Source organism: Petromyzon marinus, chromosome 36 (genome assembly GCF_048934315.1).
Source record: "Petromyzon marinus isolate PM22_M1 ecotype Great Lakes invasive population chromosome 36, UKy_Petmar_22M1.pri1.0, whole genome shotgun sequence".
Taxonomy (NCBI): domain Eukaryota; kingdom Metazoa; phylum Chordata; class Hyperoartia; order Petromyzontiformes; family Petromyzontidae; genus Petromyzon; species Petromyzon marinus.
In genome coordinates this window covers 893,815-916,614 of record NC_133702.1, presented here as the reverse complement: position 1 = coordinate 916,614, position 22,800 = coordinate 893,815, and the positions used below count along the sequence as shown (strand labels likewise).

Here is a 22,800-nt window from a genome sequence, read left to right as displayed (position 1 = left end):
TAATTGTATAAATGTACTGGATAAGTGACATGCACATAATCACTCCATAGAGCAAAGAAGAAGGAGCAGCGTCTACTGTGGAATGACAGAGGCCAATTGAATTCACGGCAGAAACCGTAGTTCAGGTTCTGAAGAAGTTCCCGGCACGTGGACTCAAACGTCGGACACGGTGCCGTACGACGACACACGGCACGGCCGGACAGTGCATCGGTGATCTACGGAGCAGCAGCAGCAGAGCGACCATGAAGATCCACGCAGGGCCAGGAGCGGCCGCTCCAGGGTGGCCTTGCAGGGCCTCTCGCCCCAATGCGACGTGCGCCTCCTCTGGATTGGAAAACGCCGATCAGAGAAATAAAACTAATTTTCTAAAAGCTGCGATCAGTCACTGGTCACTGGGCAAAGACCAACGTCTCCATATTCCTCCTGCTTTAATCTTTGGGTGCTGGAACCCAATTTATTTTATTCAAGACTCTCAGCGGTGCCAGCCCAGTTCTCAGACACGGCCATTATGAGCTCCCCCCCTGCTTTTAAAACCTCGGAAGCACAGACCGCTCTCACAGACACCACCTCGCCCCCACGCAAGCAAAACAGTGCTCTCCGCAGGCCGCCCGTGTTTGCTCGAGGTGCCCGTTGTTTGAGTTGGAAACGCATGAAGGCCCCCTCCAGTGTGAGGACATGCTCCCCAAGCGCTCTGCTCCAGCGTGCAGGAACGTTGGTGAAACGAGCGGGGGGAGGCACGTGCGTGCACGTGGAGCTCACCGCTGAGAAACACCGGCCCGATGGCTCGGGGGGAGGCAAACGTGTAACAAGAGAGGAGCCATTGCATCCACCCGGCTCTAACATCATCATCATCCATTGGGTTTCGTCTACCGTCTGCCAACATTCGACTACGAATTACTGGTTTCCCCCAGGAAAAAGTATGGTTCCCTCTTCTGGGGTGATGAATCAAAGTGAACATGTAGGAATGGCAAGAGGAAAGGCCAATCCATTAAATGAGCCTACACCTTTTAATATTATGGATTTTAATATTATTTTATTACTACGCTTGTTTACCCTGGGAAGCCTCACCAAGTTTCATGACTCTTTGAGGAGGGTCCTGCCAAGTTTTTGAAGTAGGGAGGCGATGAACGCTACACTTAAACCCAGGTGAGCAAGTCGTGAGCCTCATGAAATTTAGTCAATTAGGACCGTCACGTCGGCACAAGTAGTATGCACTCTTGCACAAACCACCAGGGGAGCTCTAACGTGCACCGCGAAGCACACGGCGCTGTTTGTGAGTAGTACGCCGGCCCGCAGTATTAACCGGGGCGGCCGCTCGGCTCGAACCACAGACGGCGAGACGTTGTGGAATCGCTGGCCATGGTGACCTGCTGACTCCACCTCTGGGTGCCCGCAAGCCGGCGAGTGATCGCAGCACGTGGCCTCGTGCGCACACGGACCGCCGCTGGGGCAGAAATGAAGACGCGAATTCCTAGCGGCCGCCAAAGCGTCGCCAGGCAGCCAGGCGAGGGAGAGCGCGGCACCACCGCCAACGGCCCCGCGTCGTGGTAGCGCGCACGACGAACAGGAGCTACAGAAACCATTTGCTGGAGCGGGCGAGCGAGTCGGTGAGCGAGTCGGTGAGCGAGTCGGTGAGCGAGCGGGCGAGCGAGAGGTTGAGCAAGTGGGCGAGTGGATGAGTGGATGAGCGAGCGGATGAGTGGATGAGCGAGCGGATGAGTGGGTAAGCGAGCGGACGAGAGGACAGCAACTGGATGGGGGAGCCTGGGGTAGGCCATCCTGGGTGTAAGGGTGGACGTGAGGTGACGAAGGCTTTGTTCTCCGTGGCCCCCGCCTCCTCCTCCTCCTCCTCCTCCCGGGGAGCCGGGGGCCTAAGTGAAACGAGTCTGGCTGCTGCTGTGGCCCCAGGTGACTTTTCCGAGCGTTCGCTGGCATCCGGACAATGCATGTACGTTGAACTTCTTTCGCACCCTATGTAGCCTACCGTGAAAAATCGCACAATGCTGGCCCCGCTCATGCGGCACACAGCTCGCGTCCGACAAGGTAAAGCGGAAGTCAGCAGGACGAGGAGTGCGGTGTCAGTGGGGCACAGGGCAGTTCCTAGACAGAATTGGACGCGCAGCAGCACCCTCGATCCCTTTGCCCAACCCCGAGGGCTTGCAGGGCCACAATGGCCGCGTTGTCTCGCCCGCCGCACCGCGGGCAATCGCCGCGCCCCTCTCTCTCCTCCTTCCCTCACACTGCTGCACTGTGGAATTCCCTCCCATTGTCTCTCCCCCCCGCCACCCACCCCCGAGTTCTTATGATTTTACTCGATTCAAGAAAAGCAAAAGTGTCAATTTTAATGCAGCACCTGTAACGTTTTACTCGAATCAGAAAAAAAAATGAACAGACCTGTTGTCACCTTATAACTCTGCTTGCAACGTGCAGTGGGATTACCGTCGCTTGGCACGCAACGGGCGCGATTACTTTTTTGCGAGATTAGTAATCCAGGGACGTCCACCGAGGAGATGGAGGGATGACATCGGTCCACGTGCAGGTGACGGATACATTTCCGCATCTCAAGAATCGTCGTGAGAGGTGGTGGCTTTGGGAGGCCTTCATCCAGCAGTGGATTGTTCATGGCTGATTAAATTCTTTTCTCTCATTTTATTGTTTGACTTTTTTCAAAATGTTCCAAAATTTATCTAAGAGGGGGACGCGGAAGAGTCGGAAGCTTGGGTTTGCTTACGGACAGCAACAGCAGCAGTCAATGCGCACCGATCACTCTACTCGGGCCTCCAGCCACAGCACAATGCTCTCATGTCTTGGTCTAACTCAACCTCGTGCCTTAACCACTACCAAGTGATCAGAAGCGTAATCATTACAAAAAACTATACTGCTGTACTTCCAAAATGCCCAATACATTCTCATACTACATTACTTCTAAACAGCGAGCCGATCAGTGATCAGACAATCTGTACGCTCCACCTAGCACTGCGCGCAGCCTGGTTCACGGTGCGTCGCACGCGATGCAACAACACAATCACGCAATGACACTGATGCGGGATGAGTTCAACGTGGGTCGCCAGCCACTGACAAAATTAGCCAAAATCAATAACTACAGACTGGCTCCAAGCATATGACCTCGTTGTTAAATATTCAAATGTGCGTTAAGACCCGACAATGCCACGTACAGGGCGCTCTCTCTATATATGTTTATAACGTTCGTGCTCACTACAGAAATTACTGAAATTAACGGTGCTAATGGAACTTGAACAAATAACCTTCGGAAGGTGGAAGTAAAATATGTCAGTCGATCTTACGACGCCTTACATGCATTAAAATGTTTATTTACATGGCACTGCATACTTAGCCAACTCAACAATCCCCATTGTGCCCATTTCAAGGGATGGGTTCTGAAAGACTGGCTTTGTGTCTCACGAGTGTACAAACCTAAAACACAATGGGCCCATTTCCAATGGTGGCAAAAAGTTGCACTTTTGCGTGCTGACGCCATTCCAGAGCGAAGGTATGCTACGTTCATATTTTTTTTAATTTTGGTTTTAAATTTCCTGGGCAGAATCGCAGCCTCTCGGAATGTACGCATCAGCCTCCGTTCCGCGTAATATAATAACGCTTTCTGAGAAAAGCCGCGGCAGAGATAATATTTTGGCATTTTAAAAAATGTAATGCAGCTGGATGAGTGGGCCACAAAAGCTGGACCCCGCTTGCCCATTCAGCCCCCGCATGCACTTAGCACCGCGCTATCAATTAAGCATCTCAACGCAATCAGTGTCCCTCATTTAACTTAAGTGGGTGTGCAACGGTGCTACGAACCCTACAACCTGAGTTCGATTCCACAACGGCGTTTCTCCCACCTGCACCAACTTGCACTGCAATTTCACGAGAAAATATTGCTTGGCCATGAATGTTACAAAAATTTCAGGGACAAAATCATAGCCTTACTCATGATCAACATAATGTAGGGGAATTATTTAAATGTGGCCAGGTATCCAGCCATATTGCTTTTGCCATTCTCGTGATCTGGATCATTCATGCAATGAGACTGCCCTGGTCTCTCTCGAGTTCTCACCTGGTGGCAGTGGGGCACAGGTCAGAGATGGCACCGCCAATGCCAGCAATTCCACACTCCCGTGGCAGGGAAAGCGATTTTGTCGCACGACAGGCAATGCCAACTTCCCACAAAGTGGCACGAATGTCACCAACCCTGGACTGGGATGTGGATCGATGACGACCAATTGTGAGACGGGCACTATAACCACGGTGCCACGTGGCGAGATTACAATCGGTCGGTCACTAAGCGTCCCTTTGTCTGCACACGTACGAGTCCGAGTGCAGGCTGTCCGTTGTTACCTTGTGCACCAGCGCCTGGGCGTTGAGGTAGAAGAGCTCCACCGTGGTGGAGTCCTTGAGGAAGGCAATGTCCTCGATGTAGAATCTGCGTGGACGGAGAGGCAGGGGGGCGAGGCGCATCATCAAGCATAGTCTTCGTATCGGATTAAATAAATTAGACAACTTTAATACAACTGCCGGCAGAATACGGATGCAAATGCAGGTTTGTGAATCGTTGCCTCTGGCAATGCGTGGATGATGTCAGCCAGGTGCGCAGCAATGCAAGCAGTAGCAGGATGGATCCCCGACCACGATGCACAACACAGCAGCGGCAAGTCGCATCTCGACCTGGACTGGTCCTCCTCCAGGACCACTCGGCATAAAACAATGCGATGAAGCAGTTCCATCTACCATTCGTAGTGGTTGTGGCCGGTGAATTTATTGTCCTTCCCCCGCACCTCCGATTAGCAACGGTTGGCTACGTACGGTGCGAAAGAAGTTCAACGTACGTATATACCGTACGTACAAGCACGGTTATCTCTGCGCCACGGGTGTGGCGATAGCAGCCCCTCCACCCCCTCTCCCCGTGCGTTGTGTCGACATCAATAGGCGGCCGCTAACAGCGCTCGCGGTCTGCACGTCTAAACGAAGGCCATGTTGCGGTCTGCACGTCTAAACGAAGGCCATGTTGCGGTCTGCACGTCTAAACGAAGGCCATGTTGCGGTCTGCACGTCTAAACGAAGGCCATGTTGCGGTCTGCACGTCTAAACGAAGGCCATGTTGCGGTCTGCACGTCTAAACGAAGGCCATGTTGCGGTCTGCACGTCTAAACGAAGGACATGTTGTGGTCTGCACGTCTAAGCGAAGGCCATGTTGCGGTCTGCACGTCTAAGCGAAGGCCATCTTGCGGTCTGCACGTCTAAACGAAGGCCATCTTGCGGTCTGCACGTCTAAACGAAGGCCATCTTGCGGCCTGCACGTCTAAATGAAGGCCATCTTGCGGTCTGCACGTCTAAGCGAAGGCCATGTTGCGGTCTGCACGTCTAAACGAAGGCCATCTTGCGGTCTGCACGTCTAAACGAAGGCCATCTTGCGGTCTAAGCCAAGGCCATCTTTGTATTGGTGGTGGTGTTGGCGGCCCCCGTCCAGGCGTTGGTGGGAAATGACCGCACAGCTTTCCTGTTTGTAGTGAGGGTGTAGCGAGCCGTGCCGCGTGTGTTCATGCCGAGACCCCGGTCACCTAAAGCCCACCCCTATCGGCTCATTAAAAAGGAAATAATATTTCTGGGGAAACATCCTGGGGAACTCGTGAGACGTAAAAGCAAATAGTGGGAGCCGATTCTTTTATTAATGAACCCCCCCCCACCCGCCTCAACCAAACACAATGAAAACGAACTGCATTTGTAATAAAACCAAGAATTGTGTGACAAAAAAAAACTCAGGAAAAATAAACGCAGTGAAATAAAAAGCAGCAGAGGCTATTTGATGTTTTTGAATGGAAGACAATTTGGGTGGTTCGGGTGGCACAAATGGCCGTGTCGGAGACACCAAACAAGATACATGGAGCAGAGCGAGGCTCACACCCTAGAGGAGAGGAAACGCGAAGCACAGAGCTGCTGGATTCACCACTTGTCGTCCTGTGTGTTGTAAAGCTAAAAGCTGCGAGCGTCCCCCGCACCTCCGACGGGCACGGTTGGCTACGTACGGTGCCAACGTAGTTCAACATACACACGTAGTTAATGTGGAGAGGGCGTAGCAGCTGTTGTTTCACAGCCACCAATTGCTACAAGCATGGGCTATCTATCGCGGGCTATCTATCGCGGGCTGTCCAGCACGGTGTCCGAGCTTTGTGAATGAGAGAATGAGCAAGCAGGCGAGACCGAGCGGCGCCCCGCCGCAGCCACGCCAACGGCAGCGCGACCACCAGCCACGTGGGGACGTCAGCAGGGCAACGCGCACAAGCCCAAGTGGTGCGCACGTGGTCACACGATCCAAACTGTGGCCCGTAGAGTAAACAACCGTCATCTGCGCACCTTCAACGGATGAGGAGAAGGAACAGCAAAAGCGCTCAAACTCTCTCTCCCGAAACCCTGAACGTATCGCTGCTGCCGCCGCTGCCGCTGCCATTGTGCGCGCAAGGGTCGAGCAGAACGGTGACAGGCTGGTGGTGACCCCTCGCCCGTGGGACTCCGGGCACGACGCCCGGAGGAGGAGCATGGAGACGCATTTGAAAGCCGCAATGGTGGCGTTTACTTTTTTCAGCGACACCGCGATGAAATCGTCTCTTGTGCAGAAGCTAGATGGGACCGTTGCATCGCAAGACCATGAGAGATAGCAATGGCTTGGGGAGGCCTTCATCCAGCAGTGGATCAATCATGGCTAATCATAACGATGCACGGCGCCATACTGTGCTGTAGCCAGGAGCCAGAATTGGAAATGTGAAGCGCAAGTTTTGATTTGTATTCACGGAAGCAACGTTCCACTCCCGTGGTGTTGTGGATCAATATTGGTTTGCTAACGTCATAAAATAGCACGCGATTGTGTTTTGTTTTGTGCATTCCTTTCAACGGAGCTCTTAATGGTTGCATGGTCTCAACTGGGTCACGAACAACCGTACAAACCAGGGACAATGGGAGAGAATTAGCCCTTGCAGTAAATTCAGTTGTGGGCTTGCGTCGCAGAAAGACGTGCATGCTTTATTTAGCAGACAGCCTCGTACGCTTTAAGACTTCCTCGCTCGAGAGCTACTAAATCTTGACAAGCCGGCTCAGGGGAGATACATTAATATAAAAAATACTATGGGATACAATTTGCATAATTCGTAACGCAACTTTATGCGATGGATCCAACAGTGCAGTGGCCGAGCGACTTGCTGTACTGCCAGCTCCTGGGATGCCTCACAGCCCAGAGGCCCTGCTCATGTTACAAGTCTCTCCGATTTCCCCAACACTTTCCTCTGGAGCGGCGCGTTACTGGCATGTTACAGGCGTGTTACGGGCGTGCGCTCCGAAAGCTGGGACGTGTGTATGCTGAACTTCTTTCGCACCGTCCGCAGCCAACCGCGCTAAGCGGGTGGTCCGGTGGAAGGACAGGCGGAGCCGCGTGAAGTGAACCTCTCTCTACTCGACGCAGTTTCCTCGTGCGTCCAACAGTGGCGACGCGAAGGCCACGGAGTCGCTACGCTCGAGAACGCCAGGACGGGCTCAGCAGTGCCGGCTCAGCGACTCGGCCGTCACGATATTCCAGAAGCCACCTGGGCCCCCCCCCCCCTCCCCACACACCGCCTCTTAAAGAGACCAATGACAAACAGTGCGGGTCGATTCCTCCCCAAGTTCTCTGGGGGGGGGAGAGGCTCCTCGGCAAGGCGAGCCCTTCCAATAAGCAGATCACGATTGGATTTCCCTAAAGCCGGCACACACGCAAGTGGTGTAATCCCTGCAAATTAGTGGAGCTGCCGCCGCTACGAGCGCAGCGCCACATGTGCGTGAGGCCATCTGTGCGCCTGCACGCCCTGCCGGCGTAATGCGCAGAGTCAACACGCGCTCATCCACTTAGGCAGGCTCGCCGCAGCACGGAGCCTCCGTAGCAGAATGTAAACAATGAACGAGTTACAATAATTGCTTAATTTTTATGCTTTTAGTTTTTCATTGTTTGATGATAAATGTAGCACGGACGCAAATATCCCATATGCTGCATCCTTAGAGACCACGGCGGCAAGTGCTGTTGGAGAGCAGCCATTCGTAAACAAAGATCCCACCCCTGTATCGCATTAACAGACTCTGTGAAGGAGGGCACACGAGGGGGTGGGGGTGGCCAACACGACGCCCGACCTGCCTTTGCCTCCCTATTGACAATCTTTACACACTGCACCAGACACTCATTGAGGATAAATCGACAGAGGTGGAGGCCCAGAACCGGTTCAAATATTCACAACTGGTGTTGGTCGTCAGCAGGAATTGAACTCTAATGGGCGGGTTCACAGCGCAGTGCGTAACCACGACACTACCGTTCCCCAGAAAACACGCGTTCACACACGTACACAACACAGCGACTTCCTCATTCAACCTCGCTGGCTGTTGGTGCAAGTGCTGTTGGTGAGAACCTATCAAGGCCAGCACCGTACTCCACAGCAGGGTCTCACTCCTATCACCTAAGTAGGCGGCGATGAAACACAGAGAGGCATACTGTACAGGTGACACGCCTTGCCACTGCTGGCGGAACAACCTCCACCAGAGGGAGCTCACGACAGCTGCTCTAGACGGACCCAGGTTCACCCTTTCACAATGACCAAACGTTTCTTAAGAGGTGGGAGTACCCACACTTCACCGCACCACACACACGTCCTGCCGACTGACTGCATGTGCTGTATACAACCTAGCTTTCGACCGCCGCGCCTGGAGATCGAACCGCTGGCGACCCCTGCTCTGGAGTAGGTCCGGGGTGCCGGCCGCCACTCCGCATCGTGGCAGCAGCTTCCCTCTCGCGGACCAGCCCAACGATAGCGGGATGGCAACGTACAACAATCCCCGATATAAATAAACGCGTGTACGGAAAGAATTACTTGATTCCTGCTCAAAAGACTGAGACGAGGTATAAGCACGCGGAGAGGGCCAGGATAACCACCAACCCAATCGGTCCTCGCCCCACCACCCCCCGGCCAGACTTCTGAAAAGTGCCACTTGGAAAGCGCCCGCGAGCGTTCCCATATCGCGGCACGGCAATTACCCGAACCTTCCCACAGCCTCCGTCGGCAGGATTTATCAAACATTCGAGGAAATTAAATCCGCTGGGAGGTGAACGTTTGTTTTGACAGGAGACGTTGCACGGGCCAAAAAGGCATCAGCAGGGCCTTGATGAGGCTCGCGTTTCGCCCCTAAACAAGGCGAGCCCGCGTATTTTTCTTTCTCAAGGATAATTTCTTCGCTAAAGTTTGCATTCCGTGTTTGCCAAGCAACTATGAGGACAGGCGAAAGCGGGACTTTAAAAATAAATCTTCCCAAGCAAAAAAAATCAATAATGATCTGATACTTAAGCACTTAAAAAAAGACTGCTTAAAAAAGTAATGTAATTATTTGCAAACAACAAAAAAACTTGTTTTAGACCAGTTTAAGTCAAACGGTCGTTTATAGCCAATGTGACCGATGCCACCTTCCTCCTGCCGTCCCATCGCCACCATGTGGGCCACAGCCCTCTGGGTGCCACTGCAGCCGTCAGTGCCGTGCCATCCTTCTCCATCCCTGCGATCGCGCCCCACTCACGGCATCTCCTCGCCGATCCCATCCACAACGCCTTTCCCCAACTTAGCATAGAAAGGAGCCAGCGTGAGCCAAACAAAGACACGTGCAAATACAAAGCAATGACGAAAGCAACCAATTGCGGATTTAATTCTGATCAGGGGCGGAGCCAGGATTTCAGGCCGGGGTGACATTCAACAAATGTTAATTTCAAGAATGATTAGAGAGTCAGGCTGTTGAACTAGACGCCATCGGTTGGCGACACACTCTGACAATGCAGTTGCACGGAGTCCGCCAGACCGAGTGTCGTACACTTATACTCAGAATGTCACCCCTGTCACCCCCCCTGGCTCCGCCCCTGATTATGATTATCTTTCGATAAAAACGTATACCTCCGTCCTCATTATCTCAGAATGAAACTAAAGTACAGCATTAAAAGGAGACATGGAGCAATGGGCTGAGCCCATAAACGTGTTGCACTTGATGACCCGGCTTCGCCACGGTTTGCACCACACAGCAACGGCAGCAGCAGCAGCTGCGGTGGCAGCAGCTCCAGGCCCTGGCACGGCCACGAGGAGCCCCCTAGGGGACAGGCCGACACCGCAGCCAGGCTTTCATTGTGAAACTATTGTTATTACATTGACGTGCAACAATCGTACGCATTGCAGTGACGGCTGCAGGACGAGCGACAGTTACAGCTGCAGGGCGTGACAAATCCCACTTGCTGTACTGCCCCCTGCAGCCACCACTTTGGTCGCCCACCAAGTGGTCGTCTAATGCGCGTCATTACTGCTCTCATCACCACGTGACCCAGCGACCCATGCCCAGCCTGCCAATGTCAGGGTTAGAGACACGCATCCCGTCTCGCTGGTTGGGTTTATGGTTCGAGCACTTTGCTTAGCCAAGAGACCGAGTTCGAATCCCAGGCAAGGGATGATTTGACCACAAGATCATCCGCGACTGCCTTGCGGGAGATCAAATGCTCATCCATTCCATATACAAGCCCCTGCCACAGCAATGTGGAATATCCATGACTGCCTCAGGACATACAACAGATTTACCATATATGCCTTATCATGATGTGCTTATTCCCCCCCGTATTTCAAAGCAAGTGTTGGAGATGCGTCTGATAACGCAGAGAATGAACGCTGCGTTTTCCAGAAGACGTGTTTCAAACCACACCAGAATCACCCTCTCCCCCCTTTCAATGCAACGCGTGCATTACCATATTGCGGAAGACGGCGTCTCCATATTATAAATTATAAACCACTATCTTGGTTGTTTTTCTTCTTGGTTCTATCGGTAAAGTCACGTAGAATGGAAATAAAATAATGAAATAAAATAATAAAATTCTCACGACGTTTCGGCCACACGTCGTGAGAATTTCATTATTTCATTTCATTATTTTATTTCCATTCTACGTGACTTTACCGAAAGAACCAAGAAGATGAATCCCTGCAGTCACGAAAGCTTTAAATCGAAATTCACTCTCGTGTTTCGCAACGACGTCAAACGTTCGCGGTGCGTCTCGCTTTCCCGGGTGTCCGATGGTCCGGAGAATAAGGCAAGCGCGCTGGCCCAAGGCCCCACTGCCTCGACCACCGCCGCACGTCCGGCTATGTCAGCCCGGCTGGTCTCCTGCGTAAGTAACGACGTTCAAAGGCGGTTGCCTCTCCGTGTGTGCGGAGGGCACAGAGGTGAGCGGCACACCGGTAAGGGGAGGCAGGGATCAAGGGGCTTGGCCGTCACAGGGCTGGATGAGGCAACGGAGATTAACAACTCGGTCACGGCGAAAAGTAGCAACGGCTCAGGTGCGTAGCCCTTTGAAGATTACAAGGACATATTATTATTATTACACGTCACCTATTCGTACAATCCACTGCTCGATAAGGGCCCCCCCGCGCTGCGTGGGTTGTGGGGGGCTATTTGACCGTACTTCACCACGCTGGTCATTGCGGGTTGGGGAACGCGGGGGGCACAGACGTGGGAGCGCAGAGTACAGTACAACAATGGGTTGTGCTGCACTGCCCTCTGCGGCCCAACCCCATGGCCCCTCTCTCCCATAACAACAAACCCTTCTGTGCACGGCGGTCCCCCATCCCAGCATTATTTATCCAGGCTCAACTTTGCTGAGCTTCTGAGCTCTGGTGAGATCTGGCACATCGCGGGCGAACTGGCGATAGAGGCGGCGTGCACTCGAAACGCGGACGACACGATCAGAGACGCCCCGCCGCCTGCCGACCGCAGCGAGCCCCCAGGCTATTCTACGACGAGGCCGCTCTATGGCAGAGGTGACGCGGACCAGCAGTGCCTCTTGTTGAGGCGTTCGCGGTTCGAGCCTCCTGGCCGCCCTAGTTAATGCACAGCAGCGCATCACATTAACCGCGGGTGCGCGCCGTCTGCTTTCACAGCGGACGCTAAAGATTCCACGACGTCATTTGAAATAAAGAGGAGGCCATGCGTTGCCGGCGTCGCGGTCTGACAGCGATCGATTGCTCGCAAATGACTGAACTAGGAAGCCACGGTCCATCACCGCCCCCTCCTGGCAGATTTAAGCCCACTTGGTGACCACTTCTGGGCTTTGCTTTGTGCCACACAGAGACAGCTGCCAGCGTGGGGGTACCCCTGCCACAGCGTGCCTCGAGGTGTACCGCGTCGGACGCGCAGAACAAATATCACGTGTTGACGATGACGACGACGATGGCGACGTGGCTACCGACAAGGCGGAACCCATCATGGCCACGGACACAGATTGCCTTCAACATTAGAGAAAGCATCACACAGTGGGCATGGACGAGGCCAGCCAGTCGCCATGTGTACGTTGTGTATAACTGGCCGTGCTGCCAAACATCTGCTTGTGATAATAAACTATATAGGGCAGTGCGCTCAAGCATTTGGCACGGAATCAAAAGCGCTGGGAAATTGTACATGTGTATGTGCGTCAACTCGTCAATGTACGTGCACTGTATTATTTTACATATAGATGCACGTAAATCTATCAGTTTAGGGCAAAAGCAGTCGTCCTTCAGAGAGACTGATCGCCGCTCACAGGAATTTAGAATCTCCACTGCTGGTTTAGATTCAGCCAAAGCAGGTAGCCGGCCCTCGCGGGGAGGGGGGGGGGGAAGCGTTTGAGTTGAAAAATGCCGCTGCTTTGACTTGTCTTTTGTTAACCTCCTTCACGTAGCCAAGAGCGAGATCCCACCTGACGGCGAAGGAGAGCAGGAGAGGACCCGGCAGCTGCTTGGGGAAGTCGTGGTCCAGGACGCTGCGGTCCATGTGCAGCCAGTTGTGATGGCCCCTGCCGTCACACGGACACCACCGGCGCGTGGTCACCACCGGCAGGGAGGCAACGGTTCACCGCCTCCACCGTTCAACAAAGCGTCACGACGATGCAGCGACAGTCGGTATTGGTGACAATTTAAACTCACAACGCGGCGCCGCGCGGCGTTCGCTCGCTCGCGTGGAGAGAGAACGACGCAGAGACGCCAGGAGGAGGAGGAACCACAGAGGAGCTGTGACATCTGTAGACGCTGTGGACTCAACTGTGATGCGAATATATGGACTCGATTGTCCTGACACCATCGGATCCATCAGTGGTGTTAATTTACAGAATGCCTTGTGATGCATCAACAGAACATATAATCGACAATGATCCATCATCCGACACAGCCATTATGAGCCCTCTGAGCCATGATCCATCCAGCCATCACAGACAGATTCACTTTTTTAAGTCCTCAGAGGTTACATATTTATTTATTTATATGAAAACCAATAACAAAAAATATACGACAAGGGCTTTTAAGCGATAAGAGATTTAAAAAAAAAACTACTTGGAGGAATGCAAAAAATGTGAAACTTGAACAATTGCCACGGTGCCGACAGCAGTGTGTGGTTTAGGTTGGCAGTGCGCAGAGGGAGGTCTGAGCCCAGCACTGGGGGCTGTTGTTGGGCGGCTCCGTGGGAAACCCTGAGCCAGCGCGCAGGTGCACGCCGCTCGCCCGCCAAGCGCTTTCAAGTCATCAGAAAGAGCCCAAAATCCGGCGTGACAATTGCGCAACGAACGTTGAAAATCTCGATTGAGGCAAGATCATAAAAATCATTATTATAATACCATTGCTGACATTATTTTACTTCGTTGCATAGCCCAATTTAGTGCACAACGTCTCATTCATTTGAACGTAATAGTGCTGCTTAGCATACGGACAGGTTTGAGTGCTCCACTCACAACGGGAAGAATGAGAGTTCACGTCTTGGACCGATGGCCTGCTCAGTCCGTCGTACTTCTGGGGTCATTTTAATTGAGCAGCGCTTTGTGGCCAAACCAAGGGTGGTGCTATCCGTACAGAGAACCGGTTCCTGTCGTGGGAATGTGGATTCTTGTTCGATGGGCATACGCTGCACACTATGATACGTCGTAATTTTACGAACGGGCACCTGTAAAGTGTTAGGCGATACAAAGCTGATAAAGTTCCCTGCCTCTGATCAGTAAACGCTGGCATCTGCAGGTCATGTGAGAATCGGACTTTACAAATGAGTGTTTCACGGTGTCCTGCTGCTTGACGTTGTGCTCGCGACCGTGTACGGCACGGCCACAGCAGGGAGCCAAGTGGCAGGTGGCCGCACACCCCAAGCAGTCGGTACACACGCAGCGCACACATTCACACAGTCAGCAATGACAACGATCGCCAGACTGTTGGGGGCAAGTGCTGTTAGCGAGCACCTATGAAGGCCGGCACGGTACATGAGGGGGTGGGTGGTCAGCACCACGCCCGGCCGCCTTTGTCTAACCAATGCTAATGTTTACACACAACAGGTTTAAGGCTGAATCGACTTAGAGGAGGCTCAGAACCAGTTCAACTATTCGTCACTGTTATTGGTCGTGAGCTGGAATCGAACTCGGGTTGCCGGGTTGGTAGCGCACTGTGCTAACCACGGTGCCACCGCTCCACACGCAGTCGGCACACGCACACACAGAGGGTCAACACACAACACACACATTCGCCAGTCAGAACACACACGCCCACACACACACACATTCAGTCAGCAAACGCAATGCACGGAGCTATCTGTGGGGCCGCCACGGGCGTTTGTGACTGTGAACCACTGGACGCAGCACGGACACCCCCGGCCTGCTAAGCGTGGCTGGGGCCCCGGCCTGCTAAGCGTGGCTGGGGCTCCGGTTGGCACGGCGTTCTGCGGCGCTGGCAGCGTCCCGCGCGGGGTTGAGCGGAGGGAGCGTTTGGGGCCTTGTCCTACGAGGCGTTTGATCAACGCTGCTCCACTAATTCAGAGGTAGCAACAATGGGGCTTTTGTGCGTCCTCCTGCAAACATTTTGGCGATATCAATTTACACATGGCAAAAAAGAAGAAATTATAAACGGTCGGCGCGCAGGTTGAAGTAGTTCCGCAGTTTAAAAACCGAGCAACAACAAAAAAAAATTCTGACTTGAAAAAGAAAATCCATCCCATGGGAAAACGTAAACGACGCTTCATTAACATGTTTTAGTGAACACTTCGGGAACCCCCCACCCCTTCCCCCCCCCATGATTTACAGCGTTTTCCTGTACTGCAAGCTCCCTCAATGTAAACACAGAAAATGCCCATTTCAGTTTGTGTGTGTGTGTGTATATATGTGGGGAGCGGTAGTGTAGCGGTTAGCGCGCTACGCTATTAACCCGGCGGTGGGAGTGTGATTCCCGCTCACAGTCTCGGTGTGTAAACACAGTCTCAGTGTGATTCCCGCTCACAGTCTCGGTGTGTAAACATCGCCACTGGGGAGACAAAGGCAGTCGGGCGTGGTGCTGGCCACCCACCCCCTCGTGTACCGTTCCAGCTTTCATAGGTTCTCACTAACAGCACTTGCCCCAACAGTCTTGTTAAGGCTGTACAGGGGATCTTTCTTTTTTTGCATATAAAAAGGGGGTTTACTGGCCAGGTGTTGCTGCTGCTGGCGGAGCGCAAGGCTTGTGTAACTGGGAGGTTGCGAGTTACAATTCCTGCTCAGGGGGTTGAGTCAGCCCCATCATCCATCTGGGGTTGGTAAAATCAGTACCACTTTTTTGCTTTTTCTTCGGGCATTTCTCGTCCCGTTGGCAGCGGTCGTGGTTTCATGGCCGGCACGCGGGACTTGGTTTGACCCCCCAGGCTCTGTCCACACAGCAGTATAGACGAGTTCACCGTGGTATAGACGAGTTCACCGTGGTATAGACGAGTTCACCGTGGTATAGACGAGTTCACCGTGGTATAGACGAGTTCACCGTGGTATAGACGAGTTCACCGTGGTATAGACGAGTTCACCGTGGTATAGATGAGTTCACCGTGGTATAGACGAGTTCACCGTGGTATAGACGAGTTCACTGTGGTATAGACGAGTTCACCGTGGTATAGACGAGTTCACGGTGGTATAGACGAGTTCACCATGGTATAGACGAGTTCACGGTGGTATAGATGAGTTCACGGTGGTATAGACGAGTTCACGGTGGTATAGACGAGTTCACCATGGTATAGACGAGTTCACCGTGGTATAGACAAGTTCACCGTGGTATAGATGAGTTCACCGTGGTATAGACGAGTTCACCGTGGTATAGACGAGTTCACTGTGGTATAGACGAGTTCACCGTGGTATAGACGAGTTCACCGTGGTATAGACAAGTTCACCACGGTGAGTCTGGCCAGCGAGTTCGATTTCCGCTCACGGCCACCAACACCGGTGACGATTATCTGAACTGATCATGGGCCTCCCCTCGGTTAACTCAGCCTCAAATGAGTACCTGGTACGGTGTTTAAGCATCGCTACTGGGGAGACAAAGACGGCCGAGCGTGGTGCTGGCCACCCACCCCCTCGTGTGCCATGCCGGCATTCATAGATCCTCGCTAACAGCATTTGCCCCAATGGTCTCTGTTAGAGGCTGCACGGGGATCGGTGTCTTTGTTTTACCCCTCTTTATAGAACAGCCGTGCCCACTGCTTCTTCTCTGCAGCGTCTTGCGATGCGATCCGATCCGTGCTGTCCTCGCACTCGGCTCGAGAGATTCTCTCGTTTTCAATGGCAGCAGGAGGAACACTGCAAACGAGCAAGCCGCTCCGACACAACGCTCGGGTGCGACGTGACGACTCCTTGTCGCTACGTCGCCACGTGTCTGTGGATCTCTTGGCAGCTTCACGTTGGACCTCTCTCCCTGGTTGCTCCCACACGTCCCATTTGCCCTAAAATAAAATCACGACACGATGCTCGAGTGTGACGTGACGACTCCTTGTCGCTACGTCGCCACGTGTCTGTGGATCTCTTGGCAGCTTCACGTTGGACCTCTCTCTCTGGTTGCTCCCACACGTCCCATTTGCCCTAAAATAAAATCCGCATGTTGTTTATTTATGTTTACTTGCGTGTATGTGTATTTGTGTATATGTGTATTTGTGTATATTGGTGTACATGTGTATTTGTGTATGTGTATTTGTGTGTATATTGGTGTACATGTGTATTTGTGTATATGTGTATTTGTGTGTATGTATATTGGTGTGTATATATTGGTGTACATGTGTATTGGTGTACATGTGTATTTGTGTGTATATTGGTGTACATGTGTATTTGTGTGTATATTTGTGTACATGTGTATTTGTGTGTATGCGCACGAGCCATCCTTATCCCCCACGATGCACACGTTCGCGTACTTTGCGAACGTGTGCATCCAAATTGGTTTGTGTAAAGCTCCGTAAACAAGTGGATTTTCTCGTGGCATTTGCGAAGCTCAAAACCACCCACATAGCGCCGCCCCGTGGTGCCGGTGGGGTGCGACTGTGGCGTGTGAAGCGACTGCTTTGCTGTCTTTCGATCGGAAGGTGCCTTGCTGCCTGCTATTGCACGGCACAGCTGCACCCAGCGAGGTGCCCGTGCGGCCTCAACAGCCACCGCAGCCAGACTCCCTCAATACGCACGCTGCTACTGTCTGTGGACCCTTTCACGGTGCACTGTGAAAGCCGCTCGGTCTAGGGAGCTTGGCGCCCAGAGGGAAACGTTAAACAGACTGACTGTTTCGCCTCATACACAGTGTGTACAATCACCGCACCGCAGGTCACAACAACACAGTCTCCCAAAACTCACCCACTCACTCACTCACCCATTCACTCCCCCACTCACTCACTCACCCATTCACTCCCCCACTCACTCACTCACTCACCCATTCACTCCCCCACTCACTCACCCATTCACTCCCCCATAGACTCACCCATTCACTCACCCAGCCACCCGCTCACCGCACTGCCAGCTACAATGCTGCTCTCGCTGCTTCTTCCCTCACACCGCTCCCCTTTGGAATGCCCTCCCATCATCGTCTCTTTGCCCCAAGCTCTCAATACTCTAAACACGTGACGTCGATTCTAAATGTAGAGGGGAAAAAACCAGAGGACAGGGAGAAAAATCCACGCGACCACGGGGAGAGAGAGACACGCAAGCTCCAAATATACAGGCGTCAGGTTCGAGATCAAACCCACAACCTCCGGTATACCAAGCGAGATGGTTAACATCTCACCACCGGAGGAGACCACGGGGGCCTCCTCCGTGAATCGCACCGGCGGGCGGGGAGTGCCAGACACGAGCGCCCTGGGGATGAACTCACGCATCGTCGAAGAAGGAGAGGCCAAAGAACTCCTTCTCCTTGAGGTTGAAGTGGGAGGCGACCAGGTCCAGCAGCTCCCGGCCCTGCAGCTTGGGCTGTAACAAAACGCACGACGCGCCGTCAAGACGGGGGGCGAGCCGCGGCGGCACCGGAGTCCGTGATCCGAGCCCCCACGAGGCCAACCCCGGTTAACGTTGCGGCCGGATTCACCACGAAAGCGACGCCGTCCGCTCCTCGGTGGACGCCAAAGATCCTGTGACGCGATTTCAAAAAGCGCAGGCAGGCCACGTCAATGATCGGATTACGAAAATCCACCGCGCAACGTCGCCCCCCCCCCCGCTAATGGAAAAATAAAGGCTGCTTGCAGGCCGGCGCTGCGTCCGCCTCGTGCCGCACAGAGACAGCTGCCGCCGTGGGTCCCCTCGGCCAGGCCGCAGCAGGGCGTTGGATTGTTTGTGATGGGATGCGACAGGAGAGGCTCCGAGTTGCCGAGGGATTGGGCGCCGCAAATCCTCGCCGTCGCCCTCAAGCGCACCGCGATGGCCGTTGGCGCACGAGGGGCAGCTTCTGCTCACGTGAGGTTACGAACTAACCCCGCGGTCGGGGATCGACTCGGCACGTCGTTTCTCCAGGGTTGATGGCACGGTTTACTTTCCTGGAAGCTAGCAGCGGTGGTTGTGCAGTTGCAAGACTCCCCTCCGCCACAAGAATGTGGAATTTGTACCGCTGTGCTCAAGGCCAAAATAAAAACTTGTTATCAGGGAGACGCTTTCGCCTTTGAAAATGTAATTCCTGAGGGAAACGAAGGAGGTCCCAAGTTTCTAGACAGATATTTCTTTAAATGTTGGAGAATCCCCGTGCAGAGACCAGGGCCCCCCACGTTGCCACAGAGTGGGACAACATCTAAGGATTTTGTGCCTGCCACCGTTTGCCAGCGACCTCTTGTCCAACGAGCACCACTCTGGATGCGAATGACCAACGAGCACGCACAGCGATTTCCCTTCACTTTGCCCGGGCGGCCGGGTCTGTCGCTCAGCACGTTACGACTGGGTAATGCAACTCGAGGCGTAACGATTTGCACCGCGGAAACGTCACCAATCGTCGCAATTCAGCACTGCGCTTTTATACAAAAGTCAAATTTTGCTGTAAACAGTGTGGTGAATGCAGCAGCCACTAATGTGCCCATTAACCGCAACATCTATTAATTACAAAAATATCTCCCCAGCATGCAATTCAATGCATGTATGGGGATGAGCTTGAGAATTAACTTTAATCGATGGCATGGTTCCTCGTAATAAATAGCTCGATGTGACGCAACTATTTGGTGCCTATGGAGCCGCCCAGACGCCTCCAACAATACCACCCGCGAAACCAACGTTTTCAAACGTTCAAAAGCGGCTCAAGCGAAGCGTTAATCGGCCGTGGCTTGGCTGCGGTAGAGCCGGCGGCGTTGTGAGCGAGGCCGAATGAATGCGGCGTCTTGTACTGCACGAGACCCCCTTCACCGTACACTCGGTAACTCGTACAACGTGTGTGCATTCGGGTTTTAAATATATTACTTTGCTGGCAAACGAGGTATTTTCGTTTGAGCTTAAGTGCTATTTTTTCAGCCAGTGATTTTTTTCAGGGTTTTTGTTGTAGCGGAGGCACCGCCAGCAATGGGTCCAATTTATATGTTTATTTAAAAGCTCCGGTTAAAATCTTTGATTCGCAATTGTAAGGTTGACAGTTCATATCCGAGGTCAGGGGTTAGACTCGGCCTATCATCCTTCTGCGGTCGACAAAGTTCCACTTTGTGGGAAACCAACTATGGTTGGGCCTATAGCGAGACTAGCGCCGAACTTAGGAATAATTATTGTTATTAATGTCGGGCTTTATTTAAAATGCTTACATTTTAGGACCGTCCCCCTCTTGGAAACATTTCTAGATCCACCTCTGCACATCCTGAGCAGAAGAATCAATTAACAATCAATTAATCGATGCATCCTAACGGGCCTAGTTGCTATGCAGCACACAGCGTTCAGGCAGGGCTGCCGAGTGCATTGCCAGGCAGTTCAGTGGCCATGAAAGGACCAGGTCGTGCCGACGGAGTTCGGGATGTCAGTGGCAACTCGGCGACGAATCAGCGGCAGTCCACCGTTTCAGTCCACGATTTCCTTCACTATCAATGCTGCTGGGGAAAAAGAAAAAAAATGGCGCAGAGAGCCGATTGGATTGTTGTTGATGAAACTGGCCATATTTATGTATTAATGTGTTCCTCACTGCGTTCGCGAAGAGAGCGGTGCAACGGTGCTGTACCTCACACGAAACAGCCAGAGAGTCGCACTAACATCTGCTTAAAGCTAGCGCAGTCGACTCCACATTATGTGGGGAGGGAGGGGGAGGGCGGTAATGGGGAGAGAGGGTCTAAAACAAAATCACCGACAATGCCACGCACACGGCAATTTATTAGGCCGCACAACACGAATCGCTTACGCGCAGACAATGAGGACAACGACGTAGAAGGCGGGGTATCTGTTTGCATCCTTTACTAAAGTAACGGTGAACGGGTGGGCGGTCACGTCGGCCACGGAGCCGCAAGCGAGGAGCGGCCGATAATTCAACCGTCGCGCGTCACCTGAGGATAGATTTGTTTTAATTTGTTAACTGTACGTGTCTAACATTGTTATGGTTCACTGCGAATGCCCAACAAGACTTAAAGGCCAAACTTAAGGCAGTCCAAAGCAACAATTCTAGGGGAATGATCGCCAAGTCTGTCTGTTGGGAAGGGTCGTTATTTTTTTTGTTTTTGATTAAAATCAAAGTAAGGGTGAACAAAGCCCCCTCCCCGGCGCGTTATGCCTCGTCTGTGGCTCCTTTGTTGTACTCGACATGGCCCAGGAGTGAAGCTTTCCTGATTCATGAGATGGGGGTTTTTCTCTAACAAGAGTTGGTTTTTCGCCAAATAGACCACGGATCTTTTATTTGTTTAGACAAATAGCGGCCCTTTAAACCGCCCGCCTTAAATCATGGCAGCAATACAGGCCTCGGCCTGGCGGGAAACGGATTTACATTGCGGAGAGCCCCAGAGATTTGAAGATTTCTGTGAACAAAAAATTTATGCTTGAAAATATTTTTTGGGACATCAAACTTGGTCTTCAATAAGCGAAACATTTTTTGAGCGTCACTGGCAAATGTTTTATATGAAAATCGATGTTATAATGTAAAATTTTTGCAGTGATTAGCCGATGGCACTGTGAACCCGGTGACCTGAGTTTGATTCCTGGTCACAACTAATCAGTCCTCGGTGCCCCCCCATCATCACCATCCTGCATTTGACCAGCGTGGTGAAGTATGGTCAAACAACCCCCACGACTGAAACTGCCATGGGGAAGCCTTCATCAAGCGGCAGATAAACAAAAGGCCACAAATTATTGTCATGCACGTACGGAACGGATGATAATCCATTCAGATTACAGCAAGGGGAATGGGGTATTTGCACACGCAGAGTAACTCGTTTTAGATCACAAGTTGTCTCTAAGTGAGGTGGTGCTCATTCCTCTCAGTGAGCATTGCTCCTGCGAGCGCAAGTTAGAAGGAAAATTTAAATTTGGAAATTGGAACTGTAGGTATTTACCCAGGAAAGTCACCCCGAGTCCCAGGACACTCTTTCAGGAGGGTCCTGCCACCACTTTGCGTATTTTTGTTACATGTGTTTGACCAATTAACGATGATGAGTTGTGTTTATTAAACGTATGACAAGAAAACCCACTCTTCGTGCGATGCGACAACACTCCCCCACATATGGATAGATGGCGATTAGTCCACTTGCCGTACGGCCTTCTCCTGGCCAACCACGGTATGGCACCACTTTCCTGGACACCACTTTCTTGGGAAACTCAACAGTGATAATTGATTTGAGACTGGCCACCGTCATGGGAATGTGGAATTTCCAACACTGGCTCGGGGCTGATAACCTCATTGCTTGCTGTGGCAGGGAGAGGCGTTTAATTGTACTCCCGGGTCTCCCTTGCAAAAGATCATCGCAAATTTCAATCAGCTCACTCGCATGGCCACATTAAGGGTGCTGAACTTAAACGTGCTTCGTTAAAAGTGGCGTCTCATAATCCCGTGGTAATTCTGTGTTGCCCTCCCGTGTCTCCGTCGCAAAGAGCACAATCATTTTCAATTGTCACTTCCCAAAATTGAGATTTTTTTTTATGTCTCAACGATGCTAATAACACCAGCTAGGACAATAGCACTTGCTCACAATGTAACTCGGATAACCTGGGTCTCCTTTATAAACCGGACTTCCCCTAGTGAATTAAAGCAAATGTACATTAATTTGAATTGCATTAAAATTGCGTCTTAATGCTCACTGTGTAAAACTATCACTGCTGCAGTTCATAAACGTGGTCGTGAACAAATCAAACAGAACGAGAAATGTAAAGTGCTCAAAGAAGCGCGGAGAGACGCACACTTGGGATTACGCCGAGAGACCGAAAGAGAAAGCGCGTGGATGAGAGAGCGATCGCAGGTTAAGGACGTAAACGGGGAAGTGGGGCTTGGGCCGGCCGTAGCACTGCCAGAAAGGGACAACAGCCGAGGGTCAAGAATAATCACGGAGTGGCAGCCA

At 52.3% G+C, this 22,800-nt stretch overlaps 1 protein-coding gene across 7 annotated transcripts in view; it reads right to left on the bottom strand.

The window, feature by feature from the left end:
* The window catches only part of LOC116949426 (FERM domain-containing protein 4B-like), a 138,172-nt gene that overhangs the window by 64,797 nt on the left and 50,575 nt on the right, over positions 1–22,800 (bottom strand). For all 7 annotated transcript variants that reach the window (XM_076071995.1, XM_076071994.1, XM_032966759.2 and 4 more), the window contains exons 3-5: positions 18,186–18,280; positions 12,776–12,871; positions 4,357–4,441 (exon numbers count right to left, since the gene is read on the bottom strand). In XM_076071995.1, coding sequence (XP_075928110.1) covers positions 4,357–4,441; positions 12,776–12,871; positions 18,186–18,280 — 276 coding nt within the window. The remainder of the gene's footprint in view (positions 1–4,356; positions 4,442–12,775; positions 12,872–18,185; positions 18,281–22,800) is intronic.